This window comes from Rana temporaria, chromosome 1 (assembly GCF_905171775.1).
Source record: "Rana temporaria chromosome 1, aRanTem1.1, whole genome shotgun sequence".
Classification (NCBI taxonomy): Eukaryota; Metazoa; Chordata; class Amphibia; order Anura; family Ranidae; genus Rana; species Rana temporaria.
This window is the reverse complement of record NC_053489.1, coordinates 468,227,584-468,239,644: the sequence shown is the minus strand read 5'-3', so window position 1 is coordinate 468,239,644 and position 12,061 is coordinate 468,227,584. Positions and strand designations below refer to the sequence as shown.

General features: G+C 42.6%; 1 protein-coding gene across 2 annotated transcripts in view; it reads right to left on the bottom strand.

The window, feature by feature from the left end:
- Positions 1-10,567, bottom strand: part of DAPP1 (dual adaptor of phosphotyrosine and 3-phosphoinositides 1) — a 149,488-nt gene extending 138,921 nt beyond the window's left edge. The window contains exon 1 of one of the 2 annotated variants that reach the window (XM_040328508.1): positions 10,431-10,567. In XM_040328508.1, the coding sequence (XP_040184442.1) occupies positions 10,431-10,525 (95 nt within the window). In that variant the 5' untranslated portion in view covers positions 10,526-10,567. Of the gene's footprint in view, positions 1-8,002; positions 8,272-10,430 lie in introns of those variants that run through there. The other variant, XM_040328501.1, reaches the window with a different exon arrangement.
- Between the last annotated feature and the right edge of the window lie 1,494 nt (positions 10,568-12,061).

The following is a 12,061-nucleotide window of genomic DNA, read 5'->3' as shown; positions in this document are numbered from 1 at the left end:
CACTACAGTACAGTTCAGCATGCATGTTTTTTTTTAAAATTTTCCCAAAAGAACAATGGCTGAGGAAAAGAAATGTGCCCCTCTCCTGCTATGCCTGTATTGCTTTGAGTGATAATATATGCTGCCAATGCCTATTAGTACCTCCTAGGGTTACCCCTAAATAGCTTGTTAATTGCCCACAGGTCACATTGGATTCCCTGATAAGGGCAGGGTTTGACCATTTATGGCCAAGCCAAGAAATGTATTTTACTGATTTGTTGTTTCTGGTTATCAAATACACCTGGCTCTTTGACAAAATTAAAGTGGCTGTAAACCCAGTGAAGTGACTGTCCTCAGAGGACTCACAGAGATAAAACCAATCCTTCCAGCGATGTTGTAGGAGTGTCTCAGCTGCCCAGGACTCCCCTCCTCAGCGCCATTTGCTCCTGCTGCTGTCAAAGTCACTCAGCCAATAAGGAGAGAAAGGGGGTGGGGTCTGGGCCACAGCTCCTTGGACACAGGGAGCTGTGGCTTGGTTCGGATGCCCCCATAGCAAGCTGCTTGCTGTGGGGGCACTCAACAGGAGGGAGGAGCCAGGAGAGCCGAAGAGGGACCAGGGAAGAGGACAATACAGGCTGCTCTGTGCAAATCCACTGTACAGAGCAGGTAAGAATAACATGTTAGTTATTTTTATTTATTTTTTTAATTCTTTGTTTATTTCAAGAATTACGTTACAGGATATTACATTTCATCTCTACTGCTTAATTAGACTATATCAAAGAGTTGAGAGAGCGATGGATAGAGACCCCATCAACCCCCCCCCCCTTCTCCTTTATCCTGGTTTCGCAATACTTCTCATTTTCCTCTCTTTCTAAATCTTGTTACCCTCTCCACCCCCTCCCCTATCCCTTTACAGGAAAAAAAAACTAAGAAAAACAAGTCTTTAGTATTACTTGAAGTTGCACTCTGCAGAGCTCAGTGAGGAGAGCTCTAAGAGCTGATTGGAGAGAAGGGACAAACCCCCATCACATAGCACAGCGGAACAGAGCTGAGGCTGTCAATCAGCTAGAGATCCCTCCTCTGTCACCTTTTTTTCTCTTGGTGTCAGGAAAACTTGTCAGAAGTGATTCATGCTGATAACAAGAGAACGGAAGCAGCAGAAAGAAATGACACTTGGTGCTCTTAATTGAGACACACTATAGAGGGCTATTCTTTGTTCATATTTTGTGTCTGAGGTTTAAAACTACTTTAAGCTCACCATACACACAATATTGCAAGTTTGATTGGGTAGTTTGGGTAGGGCCTCATATTGCAAAGTTTTGGAAGATCTAAAGTTGATAGTACAGTCAGATTGTAAAGTATCCGGTGGGCCTGACTGTGGTAATCTTTGCTACTTGAGAATTACCATTTTTCGCAGAGCCTTTTTCCTTTGTGAACCACAATGAAGGGAAATTCATGAAGGGGATTTTTTTCTAACAGAGCCAATGCCTCAAAACCCTTTGTGTACAGTCACCCATATTATGCTGGTTTCAGAAGCCATAATTCTAGGCATTACCTGCAATGCCATCTACTGCCAAAATGTAGTATTTCTGATACAAATCAAATATTGAACTTTATGAATGTTTTACATATGAAACGCTTTATTCAAAAAGTGGATGTAAAGCTACTGTTCTCCTTGTGCTTGAGTTATAAGCAGAAGATAGTTCCTATATATGAAACATTCCCATAGACACACTCCTAAACCTTGTGGACAGCCTTCCCAGAAGAGTTGAAGCTGTTATAGCTGCAAAGGATGGGCCAACTCAATATTGAACCCTACGAACCAAGACTGGGATGCCATTAAAGTTCATGTGCGTGTAAAGACAGGTGTCCCAATACTTTTGGTAAATATATATATAGCACCCTCTACCATAGGTAGTTAGGTAGGTGCTGGGTGTGTTTTTTTTGTGTAAGCTGCCAGCACAGGTAAATTTAAGCAGGCCTATGCTGTGAGCTACTCCTGTTTGTTTTGATCTGGGGGCAGGGGAGGGGTTTAGTATAGCAGTAGGTGACTGACATGTGCCTCAGCTCCTGGGTGTTTCCAGGGAGAAGATTCTGGAAAAAGGGGCAGGGCAGAGAGCTGGAGTGACATGGGGTGCATGTGGGAACCCTGACCAATCCCCAACTAGGATTGGCAGGGGGCGGGCCTCCTACATATACCCATAGTCAGCCTGCTGTGGGAGGAGTTGGCAGCTGGGTTACCTGGATGATGGAGTGTTAGACCAGGGATCCTCAAACTACGGCCCTCCAGCTGTTGTAGAACTACACATCCCATGAGGCATTGTAACACACTGACATTCACAGACATGACTAGGCATGATGGGAATTGTAGTTCCTGAACAACTGGAGGGCCGTAGTTTGAAGACCCATGTGAGACTGTCGTGTCTGAGGCAAACCCCTTTCTGGGGGGGGGGGGGGTGTACCTTAGGCAGGGAGCTCGGGCGTCTCTCCCTATACGGTCATGGAGAAGTGTTCTGGAACAGGAGCTGGAGGAGACAGTTGGTCCGCATGTCCAGGGTAAAGTCATTCAGGAAGGATCCAGGACAGGTGTTGGTAAATGGAAAACTCTGGAAGAGACATGCCAGGGGAGCTATATGTAGAGCCAGAGGGAGAGACTGTGGGAGTTGTGTCAAATCGCTGCAGCCAGGATTTGCAAATCAGACTTGCTGGGATCAGTAGTCCATCAAGTACATGTATTCTTCTCAATCAAATCAGTTGCTACCACAGAGGGGTACTGCAGACCCCGGCCTGCAAAGAGCCATCAAGTAAAGACACTGGGACTTGTTCAGAGTGAGGCCTAGTCATGTGCTGATGGTGTGACAGGAGACTAAATTTGGACAGTGAAGTAAGTGCTCCTAAGTAGTGTGCTGTGGACCAGAGAGGAAAATTACTAATTAGGCTCAATTTGCACATTTTCACTTTTGTTGCCAGGGGTTTAGACATTAACTGGTTCCCGACCGCCTCACGCAGATATACTGTGGCACAATGGCTATCCTGGGCAAAACCGAATATGGATACGTCCTTCCCTTTTAGAGCCGCCAGAGGGCACGCGCCCGCTGCACGGTGGGAGACCCGATGCGGGTGGCTGGTGATTGCCACCGGCCACGCGCGATTGCGTGCACGAGAGCCAGCACAGGTATTTGTATGTTAACATACAAATCCCTGTTCTGTCAGGGGAGAGGAGACCTATCGTTTGTTCCTACTACGTAGGAACAATAATAAGTCTCCTCACCTAGTCACTCCTATCCCCCCATACAGTTAGAACACGCATTTAACCCCTTGATCGCCCCCTAGTGTTAACCCCTTCCCTACCAGTGACATTTACACAGTAATCAGTGCCTTTTTATAGTACCGATCGCTGTATAAATGTCAATGGTCCCAAAAATGTGTCAAAAGTGTCCGATCTGTCCGTCGCAATACCGCAAAAAAAATAAAAGTAAAAAAAAAAAAAAAAAAAAAAAAAAAACGCAGCTCACCGCCATTACTAGTAAAAATAATAAAAATGCCATAAATCTTTCCCATAGTTTGTAGACGCTATAATTTTTGTGCAAACCAATCAATATATGCTTATTTTTACCAAAAATATGTAGAAGAATATAAATTGGCCTAAACTGATGAAGACATTTTTTTTTTTTTTTTAAATTGACGCTATTTTTTTGTTTATAGCGCAAAAAATAGAAACCGCAGGAGGTGATCAAATACCACCAAAAGAAAGCTCTAATTGTGGTTAAAAAAAAAAAAGGACGCAAATTTTGTTTGGGGACAGCATGACATGACCGTGCATTTGTCAGAGACGCAGTGATTCATATTAGCAATATTAGCAAATTCTAAAAAGTGCTCTGGTCAGGAAGGGGGTAAAATCTTATGGGGCTGAAGTGGTTAATGGTTGTATGTTGGGTTATTTTAAGGAGACAGAAAATTGACACTGTTATACAAGCTGTACACTCACTACTTTACATTGTAGCAAAGTGTCATTTTAGTGTTGTCACATGAAAAGATAGAATAAAATATTTACAAAAATGAGAATGAATCAATAGGTTCAGTTTAGGAAACACACCAGTGTAAGGTTCCTTTTTTTTAAATGTGACTGTTATTTATAATTAGATTTGCAAATGACAGTTACGTGGCAGAAAATAATCTATATCCTTGTGTTAAGGCTTAAAGAAATAAGTATTAAAAAATGTCATCTAGTCATGAATTACAGAATTGTTTTTCTTCAACTGCCACAAGTAACACACAAAAAGAAACAAAAAAAAACAAAAAAAAACAAACAAACAAAAAACCTGTCTCATCCCAGCATTATAAATCGCAGATGCCGAGCTAAAAGGTGCACAAACATTTTTATAGTCATTAAACCATCAGAAGTGAATAAAGTATATTTCATAAAAATAAATGTTCTGAGGGATATAAACCTTGGCTAGGAAGATTTAACCTCTCTAATTGTCCCGTGACCACTGTCACCGGGGCTGAACGCTAGGAAATTCCAACATTTTGAGTTGTCACAGGACAGGAAACTCCACTAATGCCTTTAGTGTTATGTTTTGGTGACAACTATTCAGGCATTTCACTCACCTTTATGCCGCGTACACACGATAATTTTTCGGCATGAAAGAAAACGTCGTTTTTCAGCATGTCCAAAAAACAACTTTTTTCCAACTTCATTCTTAAAAACGACGTTGCCCACACACCATCGTTTTAAAAAAAATGATGAACAAAGCGCGGTGACGTACAACACGTACGACGGCACTCTGAAGGGGAAGTTCTATTCGCCTTTGGGCTGCTTTAGCTGATTCCTTGTTAGTAAAAGACGATTCGCGCTTTTCTGTCTGTTACAGCGTGATGAATGTGCTTACTCCATTATGAACGGTAGTTTTACCAGAACGAGCGCTCCCGTCTCGTAACTTGCTTCTGAGCATGCGCGGGTTTAAAACGTCGTTTTAGCCACACACGATAATTTTTTACTATCCGAAAAACAAAATTTTTTAAAACAAAGTTAAAAAATGCAGCATGTTCGAAAAAAAATTTGTGCAGCCCACACACACGATCATTTTAAATGACGCTTTTTTAAAAACAACGTTTTTTTTTATGCCGAAAAATGATCGTGTGTACGCGGCATTAGAGTGATTTCTTTTCACTTCCTGCTGCATCTACAGGAGAGTGAAGAAAAACTTATCAATGGGACACAAATGGCCAAAAGAGACTTTGCAGGGGTTTTATCTCTTCCCTACGCTTTCCATGAAAGATGAAAACAGTTTTGGTTTTAGCTATACTTTAAATATAAAAGCTGTTGCACTTGACAAGCCTGTATACATATGTACACGCTGAATTTTTCCTTCCTACTGTATGAGGCTCGGTTCACACTGCTGCGACGGGAAAGTTGTGCGACTTTGCGCTGCGACTTGGATGCTATTTAGTAGCCTGTACAAATTGCTGAAATTGCACCCAAGTAGGACCAAAGTAGTGCAGGAACCATTTCTAAAGTTGAAGCGACTTGTGTAATATCAGTTAAGATGGTTCTCCTTGGGAAACCTTGAATTTGACATGTCATGCGACTTGGGGCCCCACAAGTTGGATCCCATGATGTTGCAGCAATGTGAACCAAGCCTAAGAATTTACATAGGACGAATCCTGTACTGTTCAACTGTTGCTGGATGTTTAAAGGTAGTTTCATTACTACATCCCCAATTAGAAGTGTAAGGCTAAGGCCCCTTTCACAATTGTGCGACTTGTGACTGCAGTCGCATGACAAGTCATACCCCATGATTTCCAATGAGTACCATTCATATCTGTGTGACTTCAAGTCGCACCAACTTCAAAGTAGTCCCTGTACTACTTTGGTCTGACCCTGATGCGAGTTACACAGGCATTCCCTGAAACCGCAGTAAAATCGCGCAATTTTGAAGTTGCGATAGTGTGAAAGGGGCCTTAAACTGGGTTCACACATATGCGGTCGCAGTTTCAGTGCGGCAGACTGTTACTGTTCTGTTCACTGGTTCTGGTGTGATTCAGATGCAAATGTTTACCTGAGATCACATCTGAACTGGACCCAAAAGTGAATTTTTAAAACCGCAGCGGCCCCGCACATGTGTGAACCGGCTCCATTGAAAGTTGGTCTGATTTACATGTTATGTGAATTGGATGCAGTTTAAAAGGCATTCAAATTTGCATATATGTAAAACCAAGCCTTAACCACTCAGCTACCGGCATAGAAGCTCAATTGTTCTGACAGGACGTCATATGATGTCCTCGTCTTTTAAAGCCACTAGGGGGCGTGCGCGCACACCCGCTGCGTTACTGGGAACACAATGCGCATGCCCGGCGATGGCCGCCCGGCACCCCGCGATTGCCCAGTAACTGAGCAGGACCGTGGATCTCTGTAAACACAGAGATCCACGTCCTGTCAGGGAGAGGAGACTGATGCTGTGTCCCTTGTACATAGGGACACAGATCGGTCACCTCCCCAGTCAGTCCCCTCCCCCTACAGTTTGAATCACTCACTAGGCTACACATTTAACCCCTTCCTCGCCCCCTAGTGTTAACCCCTTCCCTGCCAGTCACATTAATACAATCGGTGCATTTTTATAGCACTGTTCACTGTATAAATGTGAATGGTCCCAAAAATGTGTCAAAAGTGTTCGATGTGTCCGCTATAATGTCACAGTCCCAATAAAAATCGCAGATCGCCGCCATTCCTAGTAGAAAAAAAAAATCATAATTATGTCCCCTATTTTGTAGGCGCTATAACTTTTGCGCAAACCAGTCACTATACGCTTTTTTTTTTAACCAAAAATATGTAGAAGATTACGTATCGGCCTGAACTGACATTTTTTTTAAATGGGATATTTATTATAGCAAAAAGTAAAAAATAGTGTTTTTTTTCCCAAATTGATGCTCTTTTTTTGTTTATAGCACAAAAAATATAAACCACACAGGTGATCAAATACAACCAAAAGAAAGCTCTATTTGTGGGAAAAAAAGGACGTCAATTTTGTTTGGGAGCCACGTCGCACGACCGCGCAATTGTCAGTTAAAGCGACGCAGTGCCGAAAGCTGACATTTTTCCTGGGCAAGAAGGGGGTATATGTGCACAGTAAGCAAGTGGTTAAGCAGCCCATAGATGATGCAATTTTCTTTCCTTCCACCAGGTATTGAAGAAAAGAAAAAATAAGCTTGATGACTGACTGTTGATGGGGGAATCCCTCACTACCTCAGAGCTATTGTGTTCTCCCGTCGGGCAGCCTTTCCTGCTGACAGAACACAATGGTCACTGCTGGTGATTGCATGAAAAAAAATCCAACAGACTATTGTACTTGAGTAAATCGATGGACCAACTTCGATACAACCAACCTGCCCATAGATGGATCGAATCTCGGCCGGTCCTTTCTGAACCACCTGAGATTTAATCTATCTATGGCCGGCTTTACACTTGCAGTTGCGGAGAAGTAAAAACAGGCGGTTGTGGCACCCTCCCTTAATCCTACAAGGACTGGAGGAGGTTGTGTACAGACCGTGGGAATATTTTTTACCCCCCATCACCGCCGCTGAACACGTTACATTCAAGTGAAGGGGGCTGTGCCACAAATGCCCTGCAACCATGTGTCTGCGGGAAAAGTTAAAACAAGTGGAGACGAGAATGTGTAGCTTCCAGCTGCCTGTATATGGCCCTCTGAAGAGCAACCCACTACTGCTAACTTTTCAGAGGGCGATGCTTGTGTAAAAGAGCCCAGAAGAATGTAAACAACATCACGTGTCGACTGTATCTGGCTTTTTGGCAACTCTCAAAACTTGGCTTAGAAGTGCAATCTTCTACTTGTAGTGCCACGGGCTGTGGCTTAGATAATTTACATTTATTGTATATTTATGTATGTTTTTTTCAGGATATCCTTGATGAAAAGGCTGTGCTAAATCAGAGTGATCTGGGAAAGCAATGACATAGAATGTAATAATAAAAAAAAGGTACTGAACAGAGATTGCTGTACATTACCCCAGTGACTCCAGGTCATTTCCATCTGGTTGGTCCTCATAGTCAACCCTTAACTCCTCAAACTCCTCTTCCTTCCAGCTCGCCCTGTGTGCCCGGTAGGTCATGTTTTCATATCTTCCATCAGACCTATGTCATATATCCAAATGCTCATGCAGTGTGTTCTAGAGATTCCTGCTATTAGTCACAAACACCACCTGCAAATTAAGCAGGCACTGCGAAACTCAGACCTACAACACAAACCAGGAAGTCACCCAGGCCCATCCCATTACTCACACACTGAGAGTATTACATAAGAACAAAACAAGTTCCTAAGTAATTATCAGGACGCTTTCACGAACAAAAGCATATTTATAGGCTGCCCTTGTTTCCACGGCCAACCCCTATTTTGGATTAAAATAAAAACGAGACTATAAAGCTGTACGTGTTAATAGAGAAAACGTCAGGGTCACAAAATAAGGTCTCGTTGACAGCATCTTAGAGGGATGCAGAGTGTAAAAAAGGAGCATGAATTCTGTGAGGCGCAGGGGTTTGTGTACAGCCAGGAAAAATCTATACACTATTCCTTTAAATCAGTGGCCTCCAAACTGCGGCCCGGGGGCCAGATGCAGCCCTTTGCTTGCTTTTACCCGGCATTTGGGGTGCGATTTTATTCACCAACAACGATGAAGGGCACAATTTCTCCCAATGACACAAATAATGGGATACAGTTCCTCAGAATGAGACCCAATGACACCAATGATGGGGCACAATTTCTCAGAATGACACCAATGATGGATTGTTTACTCCCCTTGACGCTGGGACGTTTTGTACACAATTACTCCCAATGGCATTGACAAAAGGGCCCAATGACACCAATGATGGGGCATGATTCCTCCCAATGGCACCAACAATGGGGCCAATGACAGGGCACATTTCCTCCTACTGACACCAATGATGAGGGATTGTTTACTCCCCTTGACGCTGGGAAGTTTTGTACACAATTACTCCCAATAACATTGACAAAGGGGCCCAATGACACCAATGATGGGGCATGATTCCTCCCAATGGCACCAACAATGGGGCCAATGACAGGGCACATTTCCTCCCACTGACACCAATGATGAGGGATTGTTTACTCCCCTTGATGCTGGGACGTTTTGTACACAATTACTCCCAATAACATTGACAAAGGGGCCCAATGACACCAATGATGGGACACGATCCCTCCCACTGGCACCAACAATGGGGCACATTTCCTCCCACTGACATCAATGATGAGGGATTGTTTAATCCCCTTGACACTGGGAACGTTTTGTACTACGGATGGCCGCAGTCCAGCCCCCCTAAAGCCTGAAGGACAGTAAACCGACCCTTTGTTTAGATTCGCCACTAAATCAGCGTTATCGGCGGCAGGAGAGGGGGCCCCCACTCCCGCCACTCTCCCCACCGCTTACCGGAGCCGTCGGTAGCGGCAGAGGCAATAAGGTCCTGTCTCCTGCTGAGTATGGATACAAGTGAGGGCAAGATGGCCTCCACCCATCTCCATACCATAGCAGGGCGGAAACAACATCAAAACGTCACTTCCGCCCTTTTAAAGGGCATTTTTTGTTGTCATTTTATCAAATGACAACCTTTTATTTATTTTTTATTGCATTTTAGTCTAAATATGAGATCTGAAGTCTTTTTGACCACAGATCTCATATTTAAGAGGACCTGTCATGCTTTTGTCTCTTAAAAGGGATGTTTAAATTCCTTGTAATAGGAATAAAAGTGATCCATTATTTTTATTTTTTTTAAAACAGTGTAAAAAATAAAATAATTCCTTTTTTTTTTCAAAGGGCCTCGTCCCGACGAGCTCGCGCACAGAAGAAAACACATACTTGAGCAGCGCCCACATATGAAAACTGTGTTCAAACCACACATGTGAGGTGTCGCCACGATCGTTAGAGCAAGAGCAATAATTGTAGCCCTAGACCTCCTCTGTAACTCAAAACATGCAACATGTACAATTTTTTAAACGTTGCCTACGGAGATTTTTTAATGTAAAAGTTTGACGCCATTCCACGAGTCTGAACAGGCTCGGTCCTTAAGTGGTTAAATTATGAACACAGTGCTCAAAATGGATTTCTAAAGTATAACAAGTAGTGAACTAAATTCACAAATAGTAAATTCAGAACCATAGATCAAATCACAAGTGTTCCATTGAATACAGAGAAAAGCTAAATTCCTTAACAATCCACTTAATTTTATGAGGCGATGTGCTCAACAACCCAAACAAACTGGTGCCCACCACAAAGGGTCCCACTGGTGAGAAAACAGACGCCACGGCTGTACGTGTTCATAGCCCCCACTGTCTCTCATTTTTTGTTCTGTGTACATCTTTATACAACGTGTACTATTTAATACTACAAACATTTTTGTCTAGGGGAAAAAAAAAAGTTTTACTTACCCAATCCTCAGCGCCAGGTCCTGAAGACCATAGGCCTGCATTGGACGTGATGATGCCAAAGGATAGTTCACCACTGGAGCATGGGGGAGCGCCATCTACCTGGGGAGCAGAGGATCAGGTAAGTAAAACTGTTTCTCCCCTCCCTTAGCCAAAATAAGCTATTAACCCTTGAGTATGGGCACAGCCCCACTGCAAGGGATCGTTTTTTTTCCTTGCCTGGAGTTGGGTTTTAAATCAGCACAAGGGGACTGTACTTATATTGAATGAGAAATGTCTTATGTCTTGGTGACGCCTCTCTTAGTTGAAATCTTAATTGACATCTTTTGTCCTCTGCTCCCCTCCCCTAGCTGCGAGGAAGCTGTAGTCTTTCAGTTCTGCAGGGGTTAATACGAACCGCAGGACCTGTCATAGGTACCCGTCAAGAGTGCTGACTATGCTGGCCCTGGTCGCATCCCTCCTTCATTTATAGAAGCTGTACTATAGCTTCCAGCAATGAAGAGTGCTCTATGAATGGAGGAGGAGGACATTTCTTCTAGGGCTGCAACTAACGATTATTTTTATAATCGATTAGTTGGCCGTTTATTGTTTTAATTAATTGGATAATAACCTTTAAAAAAGTGTGGTGTATAATTTAGTTAAAGGGGTTGTAAAGGTTTGTTTTTTATTTTCTAAATAGGTTCCTTTAAGCTAGTGCATTGCTGGTTCACTTACCTTTACCTTCAATTTCCCTTCTCAATGTTTTTTTTCTTTGTTTTCTTTGTCTGAATTTCTCACTTCCTGTTCCTCCTCAGTAAGGTGTTCAGTAAGCCGTTCTAAATGACTTTCCACCGCTCAGATGATGGTGGAAAGCTTACTGAAGAGAAACAGGAAGTGAGAAATTCAAACAAAGAAAAAAAACATTTAGAAGGGAAATCGAAGGAAAGGGTAAGTGAACCAACAATGCACTAGCTTAACCACTTCATTACTGGGCACTTAAACCCCCTCCGTGCCCAGACCAATTTTCAGCTTTCAGCGTTGACGCATTTTGAATGACAATTGCACGGTCATACAACACTGTACCCAAATTATATTTTTATCATTTATCATTTTCCCACAAATAGAGCTTTCTTTTGGTGGTATTTGATCACCTCTGCGATTTTTATTTTTTGCACTATAAACAAAAAAAGACAGAAAATTTAAAAAAAAAAAAAAATATTTTTTACTTTTTGTTATAATAATATCCCATTTTTATTTTTATATTTTTTTCCTCGGTTTAGACCAATACGTATTCTTCTACATATTTTTGTTAAAAAAAATCGCAATAAGCGTATATTGATTGGTTTGTGCAAAATTTATAGCGCCTACAAAATAGGGGATAGATTTATTTTTTATTTTTTTACTAGTAATGGTGGCGATCTGCCATTTTTTTTTGTCAGGCCTGCGATATTGGGACGGGCATATCGGACACTTTTGACACAATTTTGGGACCATTCACATTTATACAGCGATCAGTGCTATAAAAATGCACTAATTACTGTATAAATGTGACTGGCAGGGAAGGGGTTAACACTAGGGGGTGAGGAAGGGCTTAAATGTATTCCCTGGGTGTGTTCTAACTGTGTGTGGAGGGGGACTGACTGGGGGAGGATACC